Consider the following 27,827-nt stretch of genomic DNA (forward strand, 5'->3'; position numbering starts at 1 on the left):
GTGCTGTGAGTACCTGTGTAGGAGTAAGCAAAAGGGAGCAGTGGGCCCACCAACAGTAAACCCAAAGGCCCACTGGAAAGCTCAGCACTCTGCTTTGAAAACAGCTGGAAGTGGGAAGATTTTGCATGTTCTAGTAGAGAGGATGAGCTCAAGGGATCTGTAGTAGGATCTGAAGGGGCTGGAGCAGTTTGTGCCTTATTAACTCTCAAAATGAACCAGCCAAAGACTCTTTGAAGGACGAAGTCCCACACTGAGGAAAAACTTCTGGGAATAGAATTCAAATTGAAGAGGACAGGGAGAGCAGAGGGAAAGTAAAAGAAAGTCCAGATAACAGTCTGGGAGGGTAACAGAGCCAAGAGATCCCAACAAGTAAGGTGCCGGATGGTGGGACATTACACTACAACAGAGGAGCTAGTGATCTGAGAAACCAGGAGAACTAGCCAAATGAAGCCTCTTCTGTAAGAGTTCTGGAAAAAGTAATTTTACCTAAAATTTAGCAACAGAAAAATATCAAGGTCGAATCTCACAGAAAGTTATTATAAAAAAGAAGAGAATAAGTAGAATAACACCCCTTCAAACATGAAAGCATAACAGAAAAATATGTTCACAAAACTGACAAAAATTATAACTTAATATTCCAAAATAAGCTGAAATACAATAAGGAAATGATAAAAGACATGAAAGAACAATATAAACAGAACTAGAAAAATTTAGAAATGAGATGATAGAAGTTAGGAAAGAATTTTAAAATGATTTCAGAATTAAAGACAAACTTAGAAGGAACATAGAATAAATAAACACAACAGATATTCCTTTAGAAATAGAATATAAAAAAAAGAAATAGAATATGAAAAAGGAAATTTTTGTAAAATCATAAATAAATGAAGGTCATTTTCCCCTATTCTTTATGTGGTAAGTACAATTAAAAATCCTGGACATTATATATAAAACAAACATAAGAAAACTCTGAAGAAGGCAGTCTTATTAGGAACCTCAAGACCCAAAGAATGACGTAATGGTAAGTTCCAGGGGTTTTTCTTTTGTCTCAGGTATCTCGTACTTGATGTTGGAAAAATCAGCAGTCTGGAAGTGCTAATAGGTACAAGCTGAAAAATCCCCAAGCAAACTCTGTTTTCTCTAGCCCAAGGATCAGGAAAGGGGCAGCTTGGCAAGACAGAAAGCTTTTAAACAATAACCACTCTACCTTAGCCAAACAGCACAGAAAGAACTGTGGCTTCACCCCCAACCCTGCCAGCAAAGTGTGAGTATGGGGTCTAGATTTCCACTTATGCAAGGATGTAGTGAGGTGCTCCAGCCACCACCCCCCATCCCACCAGGGTAGGGTTAGAGAAGGCCAGTTAGGGAGCCGGGACTTTCTTCTCTACCAGGCATTAATGAGGCCTCCCCCATCTCTGATCAGTGGAGACACTGTGGGGAGCCTGGATTTACAGCAACAGCAGTAATGAGTGGACCTTCCCTCTCTGCACGAGGGTGGTGTCAGAGGAGGCCCGCTATAACAGAAGATTTAAATAAGATCCAGAGTCTCATGTCATGATACGCAAAATGTTCAGATTTCAATTGAAAATCATTTGTCATGGTATGAGCCAGGAAGATCTCAACTTGAATGAGAATAGGCAATCAAGAGATGCTGACACCAAGGTGACACATACATTAGAGTTATCTGACAAAGACTTTAAAGCAGCCATTATAAAAATGCTTCAGCAATTCTCTCGACAACAGAATGGAGAGGACAGGGGAAAGAATCAGTGAACGTGAAGATAGAACAGTAGAAATTCCTTAATCTGAACAACACAGAGAAAATAGAACATTTAAAAAACAAACAGAATTTCAGAGACCTGTGGACTGTAACAAAAAAATCTTAACATTCCTGTCACCAAAGGAGCCCTGGAAGGAGAGAAGGAAGAGGGTGTGTCTGAAAAAGTATTTGAAAAAATAGTTGAAAAGTGCCCAAGTTTGGGAAAAGATACGCATGTACAGATTCAAGAGACTGGGTGAACGCCAACAATCCCAACTCCCACAGGAGTGCACACTTCATTAATTCTTTCCCGGTCCCTCTCTCACTCTCCTGCTCAGCTGTCATACTGTATTTTCACTTTTTAGATCTCCACCACATTTTTTCCTGTTTTCCTTCTCAGCTAGTGGCCTTACTTCCCATTTCTGTTTTGAAAGATAAAGATTATCAGAAGAGGACTTCCACAGACTCCCACCATCACATTTAGCCAATACCAACATTTGTTGCTGGGTCATATGGTAGTTCTATTTTTAGTTTTTTAAGGAACCTCCAAACTGTTTTCCATAGTGGCTGTGCCAACTTACATTCCCACCAACGGTGCAGGAGAGTTCCCTTTTCTCCACACCCTCTCCAACATTTGTTGTTTCCAGATTTTGTGATGATGCTCATTCTGACCAGAGTGAGGTGATACCTCACTGTGGCTTTGACTTGCATTTCTCTGATAATTAGTGATGTTGAACATCTTTTCATGTGTTTGTTGGCCATCTGTATGTCTTCTTTGGAGAAATGTCTATTTAGGTCTTCCGCCCATTTGTGGATTGGGTTATTTGCTTTTTTGCTATTAAGCTGCATGAGCTGCTTGTATATTTTGGAGGTTAATCCTTTGTCCGTTGTTTCGTTGGCAACTATTTTTTCCCATTCTGAGGGTTGTCTTCTTGTCTTGTTTATGGTTTCTTTTGCTGTGCAAAAGCTTTTAAGTTTCATTAGGTCCTATTTGTTTGTTCTTGATTTTATTTCCATTATTCTAGGAGGTGGGTCAAAAAGGATCTTGCTTTGAATTTGCCGAGGTTTGATTTGTGACCCAAGATGTGATCTGTCCTGGAAAATGTTCCGTGTGCACTTGAGAAGAAAGTGTATTCTGTCGTTTTTGGATGGAATGTCCTATAAATATCAATTAAGTCAAGATGGTCTAATGTGTCATTTAAAGCTTATGTGTCTTTATTTATTTTCTGTTTGGATGATCTGTCCATTGATGTAAGTGGGAAGTTCAAGTCTCCTACTAGTATTATGTTACTGTCGATGTCCCCTTTTATGGCTGTTAGCATTTGCCTTATGTGTTGAGGTGCTCCTATATTGGGGGCATAGATATTTACCATTGTTATATGTTCTTCTTGGATGGATCCCTTGATCATTATGTAGTGTCCTTCTTTGTCTCTTGTAATAGTCTTTACTTTAAAGTCTAATTTGTCTGATATGAGTATTGCTACTCCAGCTTTCTTTTGACTTCCATTTGCATGGAATATCTTTTTCCATCCCTTTACTTTCAGTCTATATGTGTCCCTTGGTCTGAAGTGGGTTTCTTGTAGGCAGCATATAGGAGGGTCTTGTTTTTGTATCCATTCAGCCAGTCTGTGTCTTTTGGTTGGAGCATTTAATCCATTGACATTTAAAGTGATTATTGACATGTGTGTTCCAATTACCATTTTCTTAATTGTCTTGGGTTTATATTTGTAGGTGTTTTCCTTTTCTTGTGTTTCCTACTTAGAGAAGTTCCTTTAGCACTTGTTGTAAGGCTGGTTTGGTGGTGCTCAATTCTCTTAACTTTTGCTTGTCTGGAAAGCTTTTGATTTCCCCCTCAAATCTGAATGAGATTCTTGCTGGTTAGAGTATTCTTGGCTGTAGGTTTCTCTCTTTCAGGACTTTCAGTATATCCTGCCAGTCCCTTCTGGCCTGCAGCGTTTCTGTAGAAAGGTCAGCTGTTATCCTTATGGGTTTTCCCTTATATGTTGTTTGTTGCTTTTCTCTTGCTGCTTTTAATATTTTTTCTTTGTGTTTAATTGTCATTAGTTTGATTAATATGTGTCTTGGTGTATTTATCCTTGGGTTTATTCTGTATGGGACTCTCTGTGCTTCTTGGACTTGGTTAATTATTTCCTTTCCCATGTTGGGGAAGTTTTCCACTATAACCTCTTCAAATATTTTCTCAGACCCTTTCTTGTTTTCTTCTTCTTCTGGGATGCCTATGATTCGAATGTTGGTATGCTTAATGTTATCACTGAGGTCTCTGAGACTGTCCTCCATTCTTTTTATTCTTTTTTCTTTTTCCTGCTCTGTGGCAGTTATTTCCCCCATTCTATCTTCCAATTCACTTATTTGTCCTTCTGCCTCAGTCATTCTGCTGGTTATACTATCTAGAGTATTTTTAATTTCAGTTATTTTGTTATCCATTGCTGTTTGTTTGTTCTTTAGTTCTTCTGAGTTCTTATGAACTGTTTCTTGTACTTTCTCTATTTTGTTATTGAGATTTTGTATCATTTTTACTATCATTACTCTGAATTCTTTTTCAGGCATTTTTCCTATTTCCTCTTCATTTGTTTGGTCTTGTGGGTTTTTTTCCTGCTCCTTTGCCTGCATGGTGTTTCTTTGTTTCCTCATGGTAGTCCAGATTTCTGGGGTTGCCTGTCCTGGTGATAAAGGGGTTTATAGAAGACTGTCCAAGCCCCAGACTAATGTCTGAGTGTTGGGTTAAACAAATACGAAGTCTAGGAAACACGTGCATGTATAAGACACACAATTACTGAATCCATTGGGACATAAGGCTCTGGAAAGACCTGACAGAAGAACCCCAGTATACTATCAGATATTCAAAGAGAAACCCAACAGAAATTGAAAACCAAAACAGAACAAAACAGAAACAAAAGCAAAGACAAACAAACAAATAACACCTTACACTTACAAACACAAATCCAGGGAGATATTGAAAGCTAGGATCAAATATAAAAAAGAGCTAGAGTACCACCAGACAGAATGGAGATTCTCAGAATGAAATTAGACAATTGTACTAAGAACTAAGATAAAGACAAAAATCTAATATTAAATACCAAGGCGGTGTGTCATCTGGAGAATAGAGCAAGGAGTCTGAGCAGATCGATAGTGTTGCTTATATTTTAAGATAAAATAAACTAAAAATGGATGGAAGACAGGGGAACAGAAGATTGTAGTGTGCCTGGAAATATGTAAATAAAAAGAAAGGACTAGAAATGTATAAAGGATAGAGATGAAAGGAAGGTAGGAGAGATATATAGTCTGTACTACCAAAAACTTAGCTAGAAATAGAAGTATATAAAAAGGCTAAAAATAAAAATAGAATAAAAAAATTATGTTATAAAACTTGTAGATCCCTTAGGACTAAGATCGCAATTAATTAAAAACAAAAAACAAAAAAAACTGGAACTGATCCCAGAATGGACCAGTTCAATAGAATTGATACTAATATTTCTGTTTCCTTAGAGTCTCAGCTGTAAGTGTCCTGCTACTCGACTTGGGTTTTTTGTATTATCCTGCGACCAGCAGAGCTTCCTTTATTGTTCATCTGTAAGCGTTGGTGTGTGGGCAGGGAGAGGGTACAATGGTGGCTCCTTCCCCTGGGAGTGAGTGAGCAGTGGTGCTCTGTCGTTTCAGTTGGGCTTGGAGGTGCCTGTTGCAGAGAGACACCAGTGGCTCAGGTGTAAGCAGAATGTCTCAGAGTTGGGCCTCTCTCTGGGCTTCTTTGTTCTCTGCAGCCTCCCTGCTGCTGGCGTTCCGAGGGATTTTAAGCTAGCCCCGCCTGAGGGCCTGAGGGTCCCTGTTATCCCTGAGTGCCTTAGGTGGCCTACAGGGGTCCCTCCACTGCCCTCTGCAGGCACCAAAAGAGAGCGAGGCTGTGCGCGCAGCTCCTCCCCCCCCCCCGCCCATGAGCCTGCAGCATCCAGCTGCCATCATCGTTGGGCAGCTCTCAGGGGCAGGTACTCCTCACCGCAGACCTCTTCCCTCCTGTCCTCTTGGTTCGTCACCTTACTGGCAACAATTTTTCTCACCCTGAACCAGCTCTCCGGTTCCCACGCTCCTGCTCCCAGACCCTCTGTTCAGCTGTGAATTGACATCTTAGTCTGGGAACACTGAGCTGTGGTGCGGACCCTCCGTGTGTTTCTCACTCCCTCCCATCTGCCACAGCTCAGCAGCTTCACCCTCTTTGAGCCGTCGTAGATGCCTCCATACCAGTTATGTCGGGATCCTTGTGGTCCTTTCTGGTGTCCGAGGTCGTCTGCTGTTGTTCAGTTGGTTCTCTGTGGGAATTATTGCATCTTTTGGTACATTCCCAATGCATCTGTGGAGAGGGATGCATTCCACGTCCCTCTGCTTCACCACCATCTTTTCGCTGTGTCCAAAACTTTTAAGTTGCCTTAAAAAACAGTTCACATTTTATGTCACCCAAGGGTCCTGTTGCAAAACAGATGCTCTTGGTCTTCTGGGTGAAGATTTCCGATTGAAACTTCATCACTGAATTTCCTTCCCTTGAGCAAGAAAGAGGGTTTTGTTTTGTATTGTTTTTTAAGTTAAAAAAAATAGCAAGAAATTGAGCAACAGATAACCACACAAGGTAAGGTGTATCACCTAATCCAATAAACTTAGACACACAGAAACAGCAAGACCCCACAGAGACCATATGGGTGAAATTCTCAGAGTTCTCACTGATAGCCCCAAATCTAGAAAGAAACAAACTGAGTGGGTATCATTGTTTTTTTACCCTTTTAACTGAATAGTAGAAGAAATAGTTGCTAAGGAAGATAAGGTGAAAAGGGGGGAAATTAATCAAGTGGCTGACTCTGTCCCAAAGTCAGGGCTTGTGTGTAATTTGGATATCCCAAAATTTGAACCCTGGGGTAGGACACTTAAACAAAATCTCAGAGGCGAGTAGACTCTGGATATTTTATTCTAATAGACTACACACCACCACCTCCACCTGAGCCCCATCGTTTCTTCAGACTTCAGAAAAGTGGATAGAGCATAAAATCCCAACTCTCACACTAAAGCTAGGATGGAAACATAAACTGGTCTTAGATATGGTGGAAAAATTAAGAAATCACCCACACTTTGCAAATATAATGTGTGGAGAGCAGTGTCTAACCACAAGCAAGATGAAAGAAATGACATTGTAGCAAATGCAAGTATCTATGGTGAAAAAGTAAAGAGGAAAGAACACAGTGTGTAAAACTGAGAGCTGATCATAGAGGAAAAGTAACTGAAGGGCCAAAAGGTGATTCCTTCCAATTGCTTTGTGCTATGTATCAATATAATGATTATTTGAATTCAGAAAAACAAGCTGAAAGGCAAGAAGATAATAACAGTGAGATGAAATGGGAGATTACACATGTAAAGAAATAAAAATAAATTACAGCAAAAACTAGAATGAATAGACATGATTCCAGTGAATACAGATGAAAAAGTTAAATAATTAGAGAAGAGCAAAGACACGTGGGAGACAGAAGATCCAATATAACATAGATAATTGCTGTCACTGAAGAAAAGAACCTAGCAAGTAGAACAAGTGGATCGAAATAGCACAAGATGTTTCAGGGAGAATTTTATAGTTGTTCAATGACAAGACCTGAATTGATCAAAATTATTGAACTTTTAGGTAAAGGACAAATTATTGGTGGGAAGCCTCAGGTAATTCTTTGACTCCTGCTTCACGTTCAGTCTCCATAGAGCCTTTCCTGTGGTCTTTGGATGGCCAGACACTGTGATTGGAATACCAGACCACTGTGAGGGGCAGAGCATGTGCCCTGTGGCATGATGGGCACTGTGTTACCAGCCATCAGGGAGTTTATGAGAGAGATGGCTGCACCTTTATGGAAGACACCTATTTCTGAATTCCTTTGGTTTGTCTTTGCTTAACTGCATGTCCAGATCTTAGAACTAGTTGTTCAGTATTCCTTTATCTTGGACTCAGCTTCCAGAAGAAGGAGCGTTTATTTGGTACTTGGCATTTCTTTACATTTTATTGCATCAATATTGTTCTTGTCTTGTATTTGCTTCTCTGTGTTGTGAAAAGAGTGACAGCCTGTTATATGTCTTTTGGGCAGTTCATCTTAACCAGATTATGGGGACCTGCCAGCACCTTAGTGTCTCTGACCAGCTTTTGGGCTGACATGTTGTTGACTGATGAAGTGTAAAGTGTGTTAAGATACATATTGAGCACCTTCCATGTAGCTTGAAAGAGAGATGGATTGGGCCACGTGGAGACTTATTTCTGTGCTCCCTCTGTTTCTTAACTCTCTTTCAAGCTTAAAGAAACAGGCCTCTGGCTTGAACATAAGGTGTATATGTGTTTTTCAGAAGCCATGCTAGTTCTTCTCAGGAAACACTTTCTAGAATGCCATAAAAGTTGCAGTAGTATGCAATCCATTTTGTTAAAACATTAATCTGGATGTATTTAAGTTATTTCTGCCATAAGTATTATATCTTTAAAAAACAGTGACAGAAGTACATATATATTTATTATTTATTTATATATATTTATGTATGTATAATACATACATTTATTTATTTAGAGAGAGAGTGGGAAGAAAGGAGGGGAAGAGAGAATGAGAATGATTGAAACTTCTTAGACTTCCAGGCAGAAAAGCAAACCACACAAAAGTGGAAAAAATCAGACTGGTCTCAGACCTCCATTCGATACCAGCAACATTCAAGGGAACAGTGTCAGCATAGATGTGTGGGAAAGCAAGGATGGCGCATGAGTATTGCATGCAACCAAGGTGTCATTCACCTCTAAAGCTAGCACGCAAATATCTTTCAACATGAAAGACTTTAGGGGAAGGAGTACATATGAGCTTCACTAGGAGAAACCAATTGACGGTGCAATCTAGCCAATTAAGAATTAAAGACTCAAGAAGAAGTTGTGGTAAGAGGACTGTGAGTAATTGATTCAGCTAAAATATAGATCCAGTACTAAATAACTATGAAATTATAGTTATAGAATGGAATGTGCATGTTTTGAACCTGGACAGTGTAAAAATTATATAACAGAAATTGGGAGGAGAAATGGGAGGAAATTGGGTGCTGATGTTTTCAATGAACTTTCGAAGAATGAAGTTAGCAAAGTCTATCCAAAATTAGATTACGTGTAATTTTAAAAATAAAGTGAATTTACTCTCTAAATAATTTTTCATGTATGTTTAAAGTGTAGAATATTTAAAAAACACATAAAATAATAGCTGGTATTAAGTGTTATTCGTATTTAATGAATGTCACCATTTTATGTTTGCTTCAGATCATGTATAAAATATTTAAGACAAAGGGAAAGGTTTAGACAAAAATAATGAATGCTAATACATTCACCATCCAGGTTAGGAAATAAAACATTGCTACTGTAGTCGAGACCTCTGCATGCCCCTCTGAAATCCCAGAGATGATCAATATCCTGATATTGTGGTGTCATTTGTTCACATTCTTAATCTTTAGAATTTTAATATATATGAACATTTTTAGAATTAATAAATTTTCTGGTTTTAGTCTTTATAAAAACAATATTCTGCAGTTTGCTTTTTTAGCTTAACATTGTTTCAAGATTTATGTTAATATATTGCTTAAGTATATTTGTTTTTCACCTTATAAATATTAAATATAAATTATAGATGTAATATAATTTATTAATCCATTTTCTACTGATGGATATTTGTTTCCCTTTTTTGCTGTTATGTTGTGATAAAACTTTCTTATGTCTTGTTTACATATAATAATGTTTTTCATAATTGAAAAAATGTATTCAGGGAAACAGAGAAAATAAACATTTAAAATATGACAATAGCATTGGTTTTCCTTTGTTTTCTTTTTTCTATTAAATTATATAAAATTAAAATTAACTTGTTTATTAAAATTATCACCTATATTATGATCCTCTTTGTATAAATGTATATTATCAGTCTATTCTTCTACTTGTATGTGTGCAAGGAAAATGTCTGGAGTACTGTTTACTTAATGTTAATGATATTCATTTCTAGGCAGAATGTGGGGTCATTTTTAAGTTTTTAGCTCTTTTTTTGCATTGATTACATCTTTATAATGAGTATAATTTTAATTAAAAAAACAATAGAAAGATGTTTTCCTCAAAATTAATATTCTGAGATACTGAACGTAATTAATGCTGCAGTGTAAGAGTATAAATGATTTCCTTTGGGGCATTTTTTATATTTTAAAGATCTTTAAATGTATTCATAGTATAATTGAAATGCTATAATGATATTCTAGTTTTCTTGAAAATATTACTTTTTAAAATAAATTAGATAAAGAAAAGGAAAGGCCAGGAATTTTTTTCAACTTAGTTATCATCCGTTTTTCAGTATGTCTTTACTTTTGCATGGTTGAAAGAAAGAAAAGCTATAGTAATAAAAGTCCCTTGAGTATAATGCAACCTGCAAGTGATTTACTGTGTAGAAGTGATTTTCAGGAAGCGTTAGAAAATTCCAGTAGATTTTCTTTCTTGTCCCAGGGCTGTGTAGCCCAGCTCCTCCTTGCTGAGTTCTGATGTGCCTGATAGGCCCAGATGTTAGGTTTGTTTGCCCAGGTACCTCCCCATATCCATTGCAGATTTAACGAGCATCTCCAAAGCAGATTAGATCACAAATGAAGACTCCAAGATACTCTGTTTTGTCATTTGGGTGAAAATATAATCTGTTTGTTTTGTAGGTATGACCTTGCCTCTAGGGAGTGGCTTGCACTGAACCATTCTGTGAACAATGTGGTTGTTAGATATGGTCATTCTTTAGCATTATACAAGGTAAACTGTCTCCACTCTGTACTAAGCTAGAAACTCAACTCTTCCACAGTTACTTTGTCATATTGTGTGATTGAAATAGCTATTTAGTGTTGGATTTTTTTCCTCATCTTTTTTATTGTGGTAAAGTATGCATAACAAAGTTTTCCATCGTAGCCATTTTTAAGTGTACAATTCAGTGATAGTAACTTCACTGCTAATGTTGTGCAGCTATCATCACCATCCATCTTTGTAATTCTTTTGATTTTGTAGAACTGCAACTCTATGCCCATTAAACAATAATTCCCCATTCCCTCCTCCCTCCTGCCCCTGGCAACCACCATTCTACTTTCTGTCTCTGATTTTGACTTCAGTGTTGGTTCTTAATTGGGGGAAAACTTTCTAATTTGGGGGGTATATAATTGGCTAAGTTATAAGTGGAAATTAAAGTTGAAACTACTTTAACCTGAGAGATTTAAATGGATTCATATTCAAACTGGGATATTATGATTGTGGTACTAGATGGTTAAAAATTAATCTATTGTAGGTTAGCTTTTACAGAGTTCATTAGCAAGTTTAGCCAGGAATAGCCACATTACAGTATAACTGAATAATCATTTTCATTTCCCTGTTTTGTAGTTTATTTCAACGTTATTTTTCCGAGTCATTTTATGTTGTAAAAGATCTTGTGTGAGGAAGTCCAAGAAAGGTGGCAAGTATTAGGGATATAGGTTATGATTTATTTTATTTTGTTCTTTCTCCATCCTTTTCCTAATAATTCACTGAAAGGTACTTTTCACTAACTCTCTTTAAGCTAAGAATAATATTGAGGTTTTGAACTGTTTCCTTTTCTATGTTTAGATTTGATCCTTTTGATGTTTTTTAGAATTTTGTTTACATTTTTTCCCTAGGATAAAATTTACATGTATGGAGGAAAAATTGATTCAACAGGGAATGTGACCAACGAGTTGAGAGTGTTTCATATTCATAATGAATCATGGGTACTGTTGTCCCCTAAAGCAAAGGAGCAGTACGCAGTGGTTGGGCACTCGGCACACATTGTCACATTGCAAACTGGCCGGGTGGTCATGCTGGTCATCTTTGGTCACTGCCCTCTCTATGGATATATAAGCAGTGTGCAGGAATATGACTTGGGTAAGTATAGTTTTTGAGTGAATCTGTTTTGAATGTCAGATTTAAAAGCTTTACTCTTATTATTATGACTTTAACAAGATTCAACCTAACATTGACCCAGTACTTGATCTTGATATATGGTTAGCATTGATGATTTGCCAGTGAAGTTTAGATTATTGATGCTGCTATGTGGTATATATTTGTTACTGTCAATTTGGCAAGGAGCCAAAGATGGCACTAAATGCTTTCAATATTGAAAAATAAATAAAAAGGGTTTGAAATAACAAATACTCCGAAGGAAAAAATATTTGGATAGCTCTTTAGAGATTGGTTTAATGGAGTGTGATTTCTGCTTAGTATATAATCTTTCCTTTGGTTAAATTGTATTATATTTGTTTCTGTGGATGTGGATGATGCTTTGAGAAAGTAGGCCCGTAAAGTACATTCACAGATTGGTCTGTGAAGGTCATGGGGAATTGTGTTCAATTGAGGGGGATCTGAGCCTTTTAAATTTAATGTAGTTCTTTTCCTACATGGCATATTAGAACATCAGAATATTTAACAAATTTAAGTCTGGCCACCTGGATTTGTTACAAGTTTTAGATGGCCTCCTTTAAAAATAAAATAATTAAAGAAAGTTACATGTATCAAGTCTTCTGAAATCTCTTCTCTTGTCTTAAGCTAATTGTTAATTTTAAGTATTAGAGAGGAGGAGCCTGCAACGTTTGCCTTTAACTGTTTGCCCTTAACTGTTTGCCCTTTCCAGGTAAGAACACATGGAGTATATTACATACCCAGGGTGCCCTTGTTCAAGGGGGCTATGGCCATAGCAGTGTCTATGACTATAGGACCAGGGCCCTGTATGTTCATGGAGGCTACAAAGCTTTCAGTGCCAATAAATACCGGCTTGCAGATGATCTCTACAGATATGATGTGGATACCCAGATGTGGTGGGTGCTTTTTCTTGAGCTTTCACTTTAAGGTGTGAATTCTTTCCCAGCAGTTGCTGGGAAAATTGTGCTACATTTTTGTTTTCAGGCCTTGCAGATAATTCTCTTCATCATTGTAAACAGAGAAATTGCAAAATAAGCAGAAGGTAATAAAGTAGTAGTATCTATAATTTTGTAGTAGATTGATTAGAACCTTTTTTTTTTACTTGTTTTTCAATTTTCATACACTCAGTATCACTGTAAAATTTTAGCTCTTCAGAATCCTAAGGAATAAATTGTTCTACATAGCTGAGTTTGTGTACACTGTTATAATTAAGTAGAATATATCCACTTTTTAACCTTTTCTTGATGACCAAGGTGTTATCATTGGGGTCAGTTACTGGCATCATTCTGTGAAATCATCAAGCAGAGGTTGTCTCAGTACCTAAAAGAGCTCTCCTCACTCTACTATATATTGGTCTATATGCTAATCTTAATAAATGTAAAGTGAATTTGAGTTATGAAATAATATAATCACAAAGCAGTGGTTTCTCTTCTTTTTGTATTTCCTTACAAAATTTGACACCACGCTCTGGATACCATTTTACATTGTCTATCATTGAAATTGTCATTTTTAGTGACTGTGTAATACTCCGTCACATGGGTATCCTGAGCCCATATAGTTGGAAGTTTTGGATTCTAGCTCTTATTAATAAAGCATTGTATGTAAGCGACCATCTGCATTTCACATGATATCTACCCAGAAACTAGAATTTTCCAGAGTCATAGGGTATGAACATTTTTAAGGCTTTTAACATATTTTATCAAAATTGTCATGTCTTTCATTTTACATGTTTATTGTTGAGAAAGTTGCTTATATACAAAGAGAAATCTAGAAGTATTTGCACATTTGGATCTGAAGTTAGGAAAATGGTTATGTTTGTATTAGCAAGTAGATGATAGATATTCTAAAGTACTAACCTTGTATTTATTATTTTTAAATAAACTCAAAAGGACCATTCTTAAGGACAGCCGATTTTTCCGTTACTTGCACACAGCTGTGATAGTGAGTGGAACCATGCTGGTGTTTGGAGGAAACACACACAATGACACATCCATGAGCCATGGAGCCAAATGCTTCTCTTCAGATTTCATGGCTTATGACATTGGTAAGTTTCCCAGTCATTTTAGCTTCAAGAATCTTTTTTGTCTGTAAGCAGCATTTTAAAAGAAACAGAAAATATTTCTTGTTAAAAATGGTCAAGCTATTTGCAAGAGGTCCAAGTGGAATTTTTTATGTTAATTTGGCTGAGATTTTAATCTGTTAAAAAGCATTACTTCTATATTAAATTCTTTTTGAAGTCCCTTCACCCTGATGGGTTGAAGTGATCTGGCTCTCTTGTGATACAAATAAAAGCCTTATATAGTATTGTTATGTAGTTGTGACCACGGGCATTGTTGCTTTGAGTTGCTTTAAGTCTAACTTTGTCTCATTCCCTTGAAACTGGTTTCACACATTCTTGATGTAATACTTGGACAGGGATTTTAAAAAATTTTGGTATGGTAATGTACTGACCAGAAGAGGGCAATATTGGTTCATGCAAAACAAATATTAGAAATTCTTTTGTGTAAATATCATCAGATGGTCTTTTTAAACAAACATTTATGTGCCAGCCACTGAGCTTGTACATTGGGAATTGTAAGAGGAATAAGTTACAGCCCTTGGCCTCATGGTGGGGGAGGCAGAGAACCGAGCAGACAATGTAATGGCAATTCAGGGTGTCACTTGCTCTGAGAAGAGTGTATGGGAGCACCTGTGAGCATCCCTTAACTCATGGCGGATAGGATTGTGGTCAGGGAAAGCCTTCTTGAGGAGGGCCATCCAGGCTGGGTCCTGGGAACACTGGGAAGTTGGCTGGACTAAGTTAAGCAGGACTTCTCAGGCAAAGGAAGCCCATGTTTAGAGACACAGAGGTGGAAAGACACCATGCCACATACTTAGGGACTGTGAGTAGTTAGTTTTGGGTGTATCCTAGCAGCACTTCGGGAAGAGTGGCTTTAAGTGGAACTAGAAGCAAGTAGCTGTCTGGTCAGATCTTGAAGGTCCTGTTATGTCATGCTGAGGGGTTTCGGCTTTTTGAAGAATCTTACAGAAGAGGTGATAGAATTGTATTTGTGTCTTAGGAAGATCTCTTTGTGGCATTGTGATGAGTAGTTGGGAAAGGGCAAGGTGGGAGTTAGGAGGCTGTTGAAAAGGTCCCGAGGAGGGTTTGAGCCAAGGCTGTGAAAGTGGCAATGAGGATATAGAGACAAGTGGGTTTGAGAATTGCTGAGAACCTGAGGGTTGTCCAGGGTGTGTTTTGAAAGCTGTAACAACATCCTTATCTGGTGTGGGCCATAGTAGATGGTGGTTTTTTTTTTTTTTTTTTTTTTTTTTAACCAAGGCTGGAAATAGGAGAGGGACAGAGTCTGGGAGGAAGTGAGTAGATTGAATTTGGGGGCATGTCCAGCTGGTGATGACAGTGGGACAGAGCAGTACAGAGATCAGTGGGGAGCTGTAGGAGGGGGTGAGCTTCTGTAGGGAGCATGTGTCATCAGGGACAAGCAGAGAGCCTAGGGATAGATCCATAAAGAAGTCTGAAAGAGAATGGAGACTGTGAAAGCGTGTCAGAGAAGTAGGAGGAAAGTGAGGCAAGATGGGGACCTGCGAAGGAACAGTTAACAGTGGCTACAGAGGGATTAAGTAAAATAAGGACTGGAGAGTCTTTCAGGTTTAGCAACAAAGAGGTCATTTATTACCCTCTAGACATGGAGGAATGATCCAGATTACAGGAGGCTGAGAAGTAATGGCACAGTGAGATGTACACAGTGAATGTTGACCGTTTTAATAGACAGACCCTTGTCTGTGAAGGGAAGAAAAGGGGTAAGTTGAGTGCCTCCTTGGGCATATTTAAATACTGTGGTTAAAGTCAGGTGGGATGAGAGGAGGGGCTCCTGCCACACTGGCTTTAGGGAAGGAAGCAAGGTGGGTGGTCAGGAAGCTGTGGGAATTGATGACCTGTGTTCCACACGTGAGGAAGACCACAGAGCTTAGGCTGGGTAGGAGAAGGAAGTGAAAGCTTTTGCTGTCAGGGGTGAAAAAATGTCTCCACTGAGTGGAAGAACCATTGTTTAGTGAGTGTGAGAGTCTGAGTGTCTGGGAGCAGGAGACAGTGGTTGGGTTGGGTTGGCTCAGCAGCACCTGTTGCTTTTAAGGCCCAGAAGAGACGTTGCCAGCATGGATCAGAACAAAGGAAAATTAGTAGATCTAGGAGGTCTAGGAAAGGACCTTTTAAAAATTAGATAAAGTTTGATTTTTTTTTTTTTTAGTTTTAATTTTCCACCTGTACATTCCTATTTTAGTTGCTGAGTTTGGGCAAAGCAATATAGAGTGGAAAATAATTATGGAACTCACACATAAGCTTACTTATGTAAGCTTTGAAAAATGGAAAATTTGCTTAAGTTAAAAAACATTCTAGTGGGTGACACTGGTGGGCAGCAGAGTGAGTGATGCGGGTGTTGTGGGTGTCGGTGCATTCATTAACTAGAATTGCCGTAGAGTCCTGCTTTTCTTCCGTGCCCTGCTGTTCTGCTGCTGCTGCATTTTACCTCAGAAATAATGGTGTGGCTAAGAAAAACTGAGACATATGTTTGTGTTTATTTCAGTCTCCGTTCCCAAAGAAAATGCCAGTCCCTATTGATTATGAATGGCAGTACCTTCTGAAATGTGTTTTTGTTGCTCCTAGCTTGTGACCGATGGTCAGTGCTTCCCAGACCTGATCTCCACCATGATGTCAACAGATTTGGTCATTCAGCAGTCTTATACAACAGGTAACTTGAAGAAGTGCTTGCTCCTTTTCTCTTGTGTTTAAATGCAAAGTAAAATGTGAAATGATATTGGACTTACATATTATTCACAGAATTACCTTATCCCATTGGTTTTTCACAGAAGTATGTTAGGTATGAATTTCCTGATTTATATTTAAAATATTTGATGTGGATTTGAATTACTTCTGATGCCATGTTTGTTGATGTGGTTTTGTTAGCATGCAGGAGTAAGCTATGTTTGGTGTTGTCTGAGTACATGGGACAACAAAACTTGTGTGTAGTTACTGTCTTATGCCCTCTGCTACTTGCTGTCATTTGTGATGCTTAGGTTGTCAGGTTTCTTGACTTTTGTCTGAGTGGTGAAGAAAGGAGAGATGGCATTTCAGATAAGGGATAAGTTATGGGAACAGAGGTGGGGAGATTCTGATGCTTCGTAGAGATCAAGTCTGTGGTGCTTCATATGGATCAAGTCTGTCCATTTGAAAAAATGCACAATGTGAGAGTTGTGAGTTTAGTTTTATTTGGGGCAAAATGAGGACTGCAGCCTGGGAGACAGCATCCCAGATAGCTCTGAGAAACTGTTCCAGAGAGGTAGGGGGGAAGATCCGTATATATGTGATTTTTGGCGAAAGGGGAAAACATGCATTCCACGCACATATTGTTTACAAAACGTTACTACTGCTGGTCACGAGGAGCAGTCGTCACCATGAAGGATTTTAGTGTTTTTCTTTCTTTTTTTTTTTTTTCAGCAAAACAATACATTTATTACCTATGATCGGCAGATATATCGCTCATTTATTCTCCCCATGTTTGAAAGAGTTTCAAAATAACAAATTTTATACACCATACAGTTCAGAGCAGGGTTGGGCTCAGGGGACTTTATTGTGCACAGGGTGGGCAGAACCCTCTGACTTCAAACATTTTTTGGGTTAGTTTGACTTACTGCTGTGAGTCTTGGTCCCAGTCTTGAAACCCCATGCGGTTAAGTTCACCACCCAAGGGGGCTGGAATTCTCTCAGCCATAGGTGTGAGGTTCTAGTTCAGAGGTAAAGAGAGGCTTCCTTGAAGAGACCAATAAAATCTCTGCAGCAGAAACGGGACAAAGGGCAGAGGGCACTGGGGCTGAACCAGAGAGCTTCCGGGCGGTGGTGGAGCCCTCTCCCGGATCCAGTACTTCCCTGTGCTCACCCCTGCGCCTCACTCAGTAGAACAGGGGCTGCCTTAGAGAAGCAGCAGAAACTTCCTTCTAGTAGCTTCCAGAACCTGAAGACAGGGCCCAGTAGGCAATTCAGTTGGACTCAGGAGATCCCAGGATGCCAGGGAGCTACAAGCCCTTGATCACTGAGATGGCCTAGCCAATGGTCCCGGCTCCTGGAAGGCACGGTCAGATTGTTCTGCAAGGACAGCCCTCAACTAGGACAGACGGACCTACACAGTCACACTGGAGTAGGTAAAAGCAATTCCATGTCGCTCCTTACTGAGCTCCAGATTCAAGACCCACTGTTCCAAAGACACCAAGCGGACGCCTTTCTTGAGGTTGGAGAACACATGGTTGACCTCAAAGAGGACTGTCTTCCACCGCCGGATGGGAAAAGGATTAGAATGGAAATGATGCAGGACAGTCTGGTTGATGTCTAGAATTTGGAATTTGGACGATTAGCTCATATACACATCTGCAGTTAGTGACTCTTTGGTCCATCCAGCAAGCAGAGACACAAATCTCAAGCTTTCCACTCTCCAGGAGTTCTGGCCAGAAACCCTCCTCCTCCAGGTCCAACACTTCCTTCTTTTGACACCGCCTGTAACTAGGTATGCAGAAGGCAAGTAGGAAGTGGATACAAGGGCCTGTAGGCATCCTCTTACATTTTCCCTCTATTCCCCAGCTATCCCTACAGGTTGGTATGTGCTGTTCTTGGAAGCCATCCTGCATCTCAGCCAGCCGCTCCTCCTGAGTGGGCCATCACTTTACTTCACCTAGTGTTTTTCTAGATATGAGGAGATACAAGAATTGGGCTCATAAAGTTGGCTCTTGAAAATATCTGACCATCTAAAGACCTGTTCTGCCAGTTTTTCACAGAGCACAAAGTGCCTCATTTCAGCTCTCTACCCTGAACACCTTTCAGGGGGGTGTTGGCAGTCAGCTGCTGCAGCAGCACATGATTTAATCTTTGTAGAGGTAGATGGCAAATGCCAGTGGCGAATGCCAGTTGTAGTTGGCAAGTCCTTGGATAATCTGAAGTCTGCCCTGCATTTCGTTGCATCATTCAGAATTGTCTGGCCCGGACTAAGAGAGCTTTTCACACATCTGCCCCTGGAGAAGCATCTGTCATATACGGGAGCTCCAGAGTGGCCATGTGACCTGTACCTTATAGTGTGCTTTACAGATTTGTTATTTACTAAAGTAGTCTAATTGTGTGGTTAATTTTTTCTCATTTTGTTTCTGCTGTAATTACTGTCCACTTCACCTTTTAAAATTCTAGGCCTTATCGATCCTGAAACTATTCAAATGCCGTAATGCCAGTGTATGTTATTTAGGATTCCCTTCGTTTTCAAAATTCCTCTTGTGATGATGCAAGTTAGATGAAGTCGTTCACCTTGAATTAGGAAAGATAAGAAAGCAACTTATTTTGGCGACGTGAAGGAAAAATTGTCAGAATTCAAACACGTAGATACTGGAAAAAGGGACATATTTCACAAAGTAAACACCTAGCTGAAATTTAGCAATAAATATGGTTTTAACGTGGGAACATTTGATAGGTATAGATTAAAATGGAAGGACTTTTGACTACTAATTTGAAGAGTTGTCTTAAATTGTAATTTGATATTTCCTCAGTAAGGAAAACCCTTAAAGTTTTCTAGTAAGTGCCTCTTGATGTTTTAAATCATCTGAAAAGCAGTGGGTCCGTTTTGTCATCATCTTGCCTGTGGGTACCTGGCCCCAGCTGTGTTCATCTTTATATTCCTGGTATTCCCCTAGCATAGAATTTGGCACATAATAGGCATTTGCTAAATGGCAGCTATTAGTACCATAATGATAATTAGCAAGTAAATGGATTTTCTATCAAAACATTCGGAAGTTTTATTTATTTATATATTTTGGCTGCGCCAGGTCTTCATTGTGGCGTGGTTGCTTCTCTGATTGTGGCGCGCAGGCTTAGTTGCCCCACGGCATGTGGAATCTTAGTTCCCCGACCAGGGATCGAACCTGCGTCCCCTGTATTGGAAGGCGGATTCTTAACTACTGGACCACCAGGTTTTACATAAACTCAGAGAAGTTGACAATTTACTGTAAGATGTAATTTAACCATGAATCAAAATTGGGAATGGCTTGCCTGAGTTATAATAATGTGTTTATTTTTGTATAATTCCAGTGGAGTATTTGAGCCTGTATGTGAGTTTCCATATGTATGGGGCAGGGTTGGAGGGGGCAAGGCATGACAAGCGAGGTCACATAGTAAAAAACCATGGTTAGTTTAATTTTTTTTCAATATTTTTTTATTGAAGTGTAGTTGATTTACAGTGTTGTGTTAATTTCTGCTGTAATGGTGAGTTTAATTCTGTGAAGTAATTTACCTAAAAAGAAACTTTAATTCACATGGTTTCCACATATTTTGAATGATAGTTCCCTTAATTGAGCATCAGCACTGGACCAGCTGTGCTTCACTTAGTTGTCCTTGTAGCTTTTGAGGCAGGCAAGAAGAAGAGTGGGCTGTGAAGCATTGAGACTGCTGCAGATGCAGCTGTTCTTTTCACTTCCCTGCTCTAAGCTTCTTTGAAGGACTCTGCCTACCCTCACATAGCGGATGTGACCAGATGGATTCAGAAATGCCAAGAACACCAGCTGTACTGGGAGGCAGATGGAGCTTATTTGGTTTAAGCAATAAACTGACTGGTTGAATCCAGACTATGTAATGTGATACTAAGTAAGCCAATATGAAGTTAAAAATTAAACCTGGTGTTCATTTTTGGTTACGAAATGTGTCAGTTTTCAGATATAGTGAAAATATAGCCACAGAATCTTTATGCTTTAGTTAGTCCTCTGTTGATTTGAGGAAAATTGAGGCACAGTGAGAGTGAATTATTTGATACCTCATTGTGGGTTAGTACTAAACTTCCTGGCAGGATCTCAGAGTTGGAAGAGATCCTTGAAATCATCTGTTCCACTAATTAAAAAGCAACTTGGGGCTTCCCTGGTGGTTCAGTGGTTAAGAATCTGCCTGCCAATGCAAGGGACATGGGTTTGAGCCCTGGTCCTGGAAGATCCCACATGCCAAGGAGTTACGAAGCCCGTGTGCTGCAACTACTGAGCCTGCACTCTAGAGCCCTTGAGCCACGACTGTTGAGCCCACGTGCCACAACTACTGAAGCCCTCAAGCTTAGAGCCCATGCTCTACAACAAGAGAAGCCACCGCAGTGAGAAGCCCTGCATCTCAATGAAGAGTCGCTCCTGTTCTCTGCAGCTAGAGAAAGCTCGTGTGCAGCAACAAAGACCCAACACAGCCAATAAATAAATAAATAAAAATTTATTTATTTATTTTAAAAAAATGCAACTTGTACCGTGTACTAAAATTCCATATGCACTTTTATCTCTTTTTTATTGGTTTATGTTTTCATTACACAGTTTCCATTAGAGAGCCTTTATCTATGCTTTTTAAACTGTACTTTTTTTTTTTTTTTTTTTTTTGGGCACACGGGCTTAGTTGCTCCATGGCATGTGGGATCTTCCTGGAGCTGGGATCGAACCTGTGACCTCTGCATTGCCACGCGGATTCTTAACCACTGCGCCACCTAGGAAGCCCCATATTTATTTTTAATATTTAAAAACATGTAGAGGAACTTTCTAGGTGGCACAGTGGTTAAGAATCCGCCTGCCAGGGACTTCCCTGGTGGCACGGTGGTTAGGAATCCACCTGCCAATGCAGAGGACACAGGTTCGAGCCCTGGTCCATGAAGATCCCACATGCGGTGGAACAACTAAGCCCATGTGCCACAACTACTGAGCCTGCACTCTAGAGCTCTCAAGCCACAACTACTGAGCCCACATGCCACAGCTACTGAAGCCTGAGCACCTACAGCTGGTGCTCCGCAACAAGAGAAGCCACTACAGTGAGAAGGCAGCACACTGCAATGAAGAGTAGCCCCCGCTCACCACAACTAGAGAAAGCCCTTCCGCAGCAATGAAGACCCAACACAGCCAAAAATAAAATAAATAAATAAATTAAAAAAAAAAAAAAAAAAAGAATCCGCCTGCCAATGCAGAGGACACGGGTTCGATCCCTGCTCCAGGAAGATCCCGCATGCCACTAAGCAACGAAGCCCGTGCACCACAACAGTTGAGCCTGCACTCTAGAGCCCGTGAGCCACAACTATTGAGCCCATGTGCCACAGCTACTGAACCCCGCGTGCCTAGAGCCCATGCTCCTCAACAAGAGAAGCCACTGAAATGAGCACTACAATGAAGAGTAGCCCCCGCTCTCTGCAACTAGAGAAAGCCTGTGTGCAGCAACGAAGACCCAATGCAGCCAATAAATTAATTAATTAATTAATTAAAAAAATAAAATAAAAACATGTAGATGTAGGATTATGTGTGTAATTTTAAAAGATGTTAGCTTAACCCCATCACTAAAATACTTTGAAGAATCCTGGTTAAAAGTCACTAGGTTATCATGAGAATTTTCTAATATAGTAGCTGTAAAGAATAGGTAGATTTTTGGAACTTCTGGGTAGTAATAGGCCATCGTGAAAGGTTGGAATTTGGGAGGTAAAAGTATAAGAATGTTTTGTGAGGTCATTAAAAATAACTTTTTATAGGACTTTTGATATGTGAGATTTGTCTGAAGATTATAAAAAGTATATCATGCATTTGTTTATGTAAGTTGCCAGTAAACTCTTTCTCTCTCTCTTTTTTCCTTTTAGCACCATGTATGTGTTTGGTGGTTTCAATAGTCTCCTCCTCAGTGACATCCTGGTATTTACCTCGGAACAGTGTGAAGCACACCAGAGTGAAGCTGCTTGTCTAGCAGCAGGACCTGGCATCCGGTGTATTTGGGACACTGCATCGTCTCAGTGTGTCTCCTGGGAGTTTGAGACTGAAACACAAGAAGAAAAGTTAAAATCGGAGTGTTTTTCTAAAAGAAGTATGATTTTTTCTCTTCTTAAAATTTAATTTGAGATCTCGTTTTCACTTATCCTATGTATGCTTTAATGTTCATTTTATTATCCAAAATTATTCAGTAATAACTTAGGCAAATGCTTTATCGGTGTGTGAAAATTGTTTTGTAAACATCTTTATAATGCATGGGAACATGCCATGTCTGCTGTTCACTAATGGTGAAGACAGAACCTTTTAGCATTGTGTAGACTTTGTATACCAACTCCAGAACCTAGTTGCAGTTGTTTTGAGGCACTGCAATCCAGTAGGACTTTTTATATCTGCACTGTCTCAGTATGTTAGCTACTAGCCACATGTTGCTGTCAGACACTGGGAATGAGACTGGTATGACTGAAGAACTGAATTTTAAATTCTAATTAATTTAAATTAAAAACTACATGTGGGGACTTCCCTCGAGGTCCAGTCATTAGGACTCTGCACTTCCACTGCAGGGGGCATGGGTTCCGTCCCTGGTCGGGGAACTAAGATCCTGCAGGCCATGTGGCGTGGCCAAAAAAATAAAATAAAATTAAAATAACTACATGTGGTTAGTGGCTACCATATTGGATTATGTAGTTCTAAAATTAAGGGTAAGATTAAGAGGGCCAATTCAGAAAAGCTATGTTGGAGTAGGTTGTTCTAGTGGTTAGAGGTAGAGTTACTGTCTTTGTAAAGTATTTCTCTTTTCTAGCTTCTCTTGTTGGGCACAGCAATGATAGCAAGGCAGACAGTTGCTGAGGATGAACAGTGATCCCTGATTCTAGAACCACCCCTTATATTGTCCAAACTTTCTTCATCTTACCTACCCAGCTTCTTATTACCCTTTTGCTCTGACATACAGCACAGTGCAATACAGTGAAGTCATGTGTGACAGAATCCTTTAAAACTAAGAAAAATGTCTCTGCAAAATATTGTTTCACTTCAATGAATTTAAAGTATGTTGACTGAATTTCTTAACCATTAGGGTTGGTGTATAGCAGTTACCATGAGAGTTATGATGGATAGAGGCAGCTTTCACTCTCTTGGAATGCTCCAAATTAAGCTGAACATAAATCCTCAGTAAGAACACCCAGGCAACTTTCCAGGTTCATTGGTGGGCTGGTGAGTGCTGGAGAACCAAGATGACCAGAACTTGGTAGGGTTAGTCACTGTCTCCTAAAAGGGATAAAATCAGTAATTATTTTTTAACCACATTTTAGAAGTTCAAATTAAATGTGTAAGTTTATAGGAAATAATATTTAATTGCCTTAGGTGGTTCATTGTGAACCCATTTGCTATGAACTCATCTCAGATGTCACCTCTCTGGTTCACTCTGTTTTGTGTGGGCCCAGTCCATGGGGTGATGACCAGGGCAGGAAGAACAGCCTGAGGAGCAGGTTGCTGGGGTCTTTGTGAGGGTGGACCCTGCCTTTTCTTGTCCATGGATTCTACCATGTGCCATGTCCATGAATGGTTCATTAGATGAGGCAGCACAGTTGTGTGGCTTCTCTTTTGTTGCTTACCTTGACCTGTCTAAGGTCAGGTAGGAGATCAACAGGTCTGTAGTAGCCCAGAATTTCTTGGACTTACATATATGTGTTGCCTTCTTTGGGGTTCTGTGGTGCTGCCTGCTTCCTGTGCCCAGAGCAGCCTTGCATTTATAGCTGGGAGGAATGGCTTGGTCTCCTACATTTCTTTGGCCCCTGGGCTGCTCTTGTTGTTAATTCAACTGCTAGTTCATTTCTTTCTTGAGAAGAAAAGTATTCGAAGAACCAGATCTATTTCCCCTATATCTTATTGTTAAATTATTTTATCTTTGTTTTTCACTTTCTGTGTACTTTCGTTGGGAGGGTAAAGTACAATATGTCTTTTCTTCAGATTGTTTACTTATTTCTAAATACTATTTTAACCTGAACACATCAATATAGTTTCCTGTGAGTTTCACTCCTCGTTTTACATCCCAACCTTTGTTCTTTTTTTTTTTTTTTTGGCCTCAGTGTCATGTTGTGCTCAACAGCAGCTGTAACAGCCTGTGATTTTTCTGAGGAGAAGCTGTCACGTTTGATGAGTTTTTCTTCTCTTCACAGCTCTTGACCATGACAGATGTGACCAGCACACGGATTGTTACAGCTGCATGGCCAACACTAATGACTGCCACTGGTGCAATGACCATTGTGTCCCTGTGAACCACAGCTGCACGGAAGGCCAGGTCAGAGGCCATTTCTCAAGGATTTCAGAGGATAGAAAAATCCTGAGTGGGGTTAGGTGTAGATTTTAGTGTGTATGGTATAAATACTAGCTCAGAGTTATTTTTGAAACCTTCAGTGTGGATTTGGATTGTATTATTGCTCAAATTCGTTTTAGTAAGAGACGCGCTATACGTCCTAATTCCAAAGGTTCTGCTAGCCACGAGGATTGATGTGTGGTGTTTTAGAAGAAGGCAAGACTGTTATTCTGAGTACACCCCAGTCCCTAGGCATGGCTGTGGCTAAGTACTAGATTCTTGGCATGAAGTTTGTAAAGGTGTGCTCCTTCTACTTATGCAAGGTTTGGGGAGCAGTTTAGGACTTGAGACGAAAGTAAGTCAGGTGTGTAGCAGCCGAACTGAACTGTGGAAATAATAGACTTTGCAAAATCTCCTTGTCTTATGTTATATCTTGGCTCAGCATAATTTATGCTTACCATTTATGATTTTTTATTTAGGTTATAAGGCAAAAAAGATATAATGACTCAACTCATAATTTTTGACTGTTTATAAGGCATTCTTTGTCAGTCTGTAAAGCAGCTCATAAAATAAAAAAACTTTTAGAGTGTTTGGGAGACATTTAAAAAGTCACAAGTTCAACATTCCCATTTTACAGATGAGCAAGTTGAAGCACGGTTTATGTATGTATTTGTAGTTTGTTTCCTCAGTTAGACTTTTTTTTTTTAATATCCTATTTGTTCTCACCATGATTTCTCTCTGTGGCTATAAGAGAAAAGCTTTTGTCCATTGTATTCTAGATCTCCATTTCCAGTTATGATCTTTGCCCCAAGGATAACCCCATGTACTACTGCAACAAGAAGACCAGCTGCAGGAGCTGTGCCCTGGACCAGAACTGCCAGTGGGAGCCCCGGAATCAGGAGTGCATCGCCCTGCCTGGTAGGCCTTGCAGGGGCATCTTGATGTGTCGGGGTCCAGAGATCACACGCATACACCCTCAATACTGTGCAGCCTAGGTTGAACCCAGCAGAAGGGGTAAACTCATTTTATCTGTTCATCCCCACACTGCTATTGTGGTTGTTATTTTTTAAAGCAGAAATACAGGTCTTAACTATTTACTCCTACCATCCGTTGAAAGAAAGTGAAGCATCATCTGCTGCCGTGGGGAGCTGAATGACAGCTTGACTCCATGTCATCAGGCCTGCTCTGTTGTCCCCAGCCCACTCTGCGTTGGTCACCTGGGAGTAGAAAGCAGCAGTCTCAGCAGCCAGTCTGCTGGGCACTTTAGGAAAAGTACATCTTACTGACCATTGGGATCAGGTTTTTAGTACCTTCTGACAGGAAGAAAAGGAGAGATGCCTCTGTCAGCAGCACCTCCTGGGATAGCCCCAGATACCTCGATTTATAGCACTTATAAGGTTCAGGATGATGAGCTGGGGACCTGAAGCCAGCCAGCCAGCCCTGAAACTGTATGATATATTTGTTGAAGAAGTCCAGGAAGAGGACTTCTGTGGCTCTCTGCAACATGAGTACAGGGTAGCTGGGGTCTACTGGGCCCCTCTTGAATGTCCTTTGGAAGTACTTGATTCAGCTTGCTGGAGTGGGCTTCTTATTCTTTACCTCATTGCATCTCAAACTACAATGCATAGCAAAGTACCTGGGGGTCTTGCTAGAAGCCAGATTCTGGCACAAATTTGTGGTGGGGCCCTAGAATCTGCATTTCAGTGAGCAAAGACACTGAAGCCACATTTTGAGGAGCAAGTCTTTATCTGCTCTGAATTGATCTCTTTCCTGTGGCACCTTCCATTTATCTCACTGGCTGTTGATGGACATTGTTGAGGGCATCTCCAGGGTACTTTGGTTCTGGTGAAGTTGCTTTGCTCATGCAGTGTCTTCCAGGAAGCCTGTATTGCTTCTGTGCAGGTCTTTGGGTGGGTTCGGGGAAGTCACAGTAGCAGATTACAGACTTGCCTGGTGTACTATAGCACTTTGGTTTATTTCCCAAAAAGGCTCTTCCCACCTCACTTTTGGGATGTTTTATATACTTCTTTTTACCTCCCACTTGATGTGAAAACAATGCAGCTTTTGTAGACTTGTTCACACCAACTCATTTCTGTTCTTGCAGTTTTCCATCCCATCTTTCCAATAATGCATATTCGTTTTTCTGCTCTTACTTAGGATTTTAGCCTTGTTTCTAATTGTTCTTTAAAAGGAGGTTTATAAATTTAACACTGGCATCAAACAAATGTTTTCCTCTAAGACATAGGAGGGTTGACCTCAGAATAGGCATCTTGAGATCCAGGAAATATGACTGATAAACATTTAAAAAATTCTTGTGTGTATTCTGCATTTGGTCCTTAGTAATGTGTCTGATGCACTCACCACATCCAAATGAAGTATCTAGAATCCAGCTCACAAAAACCATTTAGGTTTTTAGCAGTTCGAGCTGGTAATATAAGTAGTTTTGTGTGATTTCTAAAACTCTGTTTTTCTCTCCCCTCTTTAATAAAGAAAACATCTGTGGCATTGGCTGGCATTTGATTGGAAACGCATGTTTGAAAATTACTACTGCCAAGGAGAATTATGACAATGCAAAATTGTCCTGTAGGAACCACAATGCCTTTTTGGCTTCTCTTACAACCCAGAAGAAGGTGGAATTTGTCCTTAAGCAGCTGCGAATCATGCAGTCATCGCAGGGCATGGTGAGTTAAAATCCTTGGAACTTAAGTTTCTAGTATCCACCTTTCTACTCAGGGCATGACTACAGCTTACCTGTGACATGCTTGGCAGGAGGAGGAATGCTAGTACATGCAGTGTAATAGACTGTGAAACTGCACTGTCAGATTCTCTTCCTTTAGTATATTCTTTCTTATGTTGAAATCTTCAACACTTTATTAGTCATATTTCATTAAATTATAAGATATATCAGTAATTACATGTGTCTTGAATAGTAACATATTTACATATGCACATATTCTGTGACATCAGTAGATGATTTCATATCTGTTTTATCC

General features: G+C 39.7%; 1 protein-coding gene across 4 annotated transcripts in view; it reads left to right on the forward strand.

The window, feature by feature from the left end:
- ATRN (attractin) overlaps positions 1–27,827 on the forward strand; it is a 154,261-nt gene that overhangs the window by 61,029 nt on the left and 65,405 nt on the right. For all 4 annotated transcript variants that reach the window (XM_057703490.1, XM_057703489.1, XM_057703487.1 and 1 more), the window contains 9 exons: positions 10,484–10,574; positions 11,462–11,705; positions 12,451–12,634; positions 13,628–13,782; positions 16,399–16,483; positions 22,397–22,617; positions 24,698–24,819; positions 25,614–25,752; positions 27,325–27,515. In XM_057703490.1, coding sequence (XP_057559473.1) covers positions 10,484–10,574; positions 11,462–11,705; positions 12,451–12,634; positions 13,628–13,782; positions 16,399–16,483; positions 22,397–22,617; positions 24,698–24,819; positions 25,614–25,752; positions 27,325–27,515 — 1,432 coding nt within the window. The remainder of the gene's footprint in view (positions 1–10,483; positions 10,575–11,461; positions 11,706–12,450; positions 12,635–13,627; positions 13,783–16,398; positions 16,484–22,396; positions 22,618–24,697; positions 24,820–25,613; positions 25,753–27,324; positions 27,516–27,827) is intronic.

The sequence above is a fragment of the Hippopotamus amphibius genome, chromosome 12, assembly GCF_030028045.1.
Source record: "Hippopotamus amphibius kiboko isolate mHipAmp2 chromosome 12, mHipAmp2.hap2, whole genome shotgun sequence".
Lineage (NCBI taxonomy): Eukaryota > Metazoa > Chordata > Mammalia > Artiodactyla > Hippopotamidae > Hippopotamus > Hippopotamus amphibius.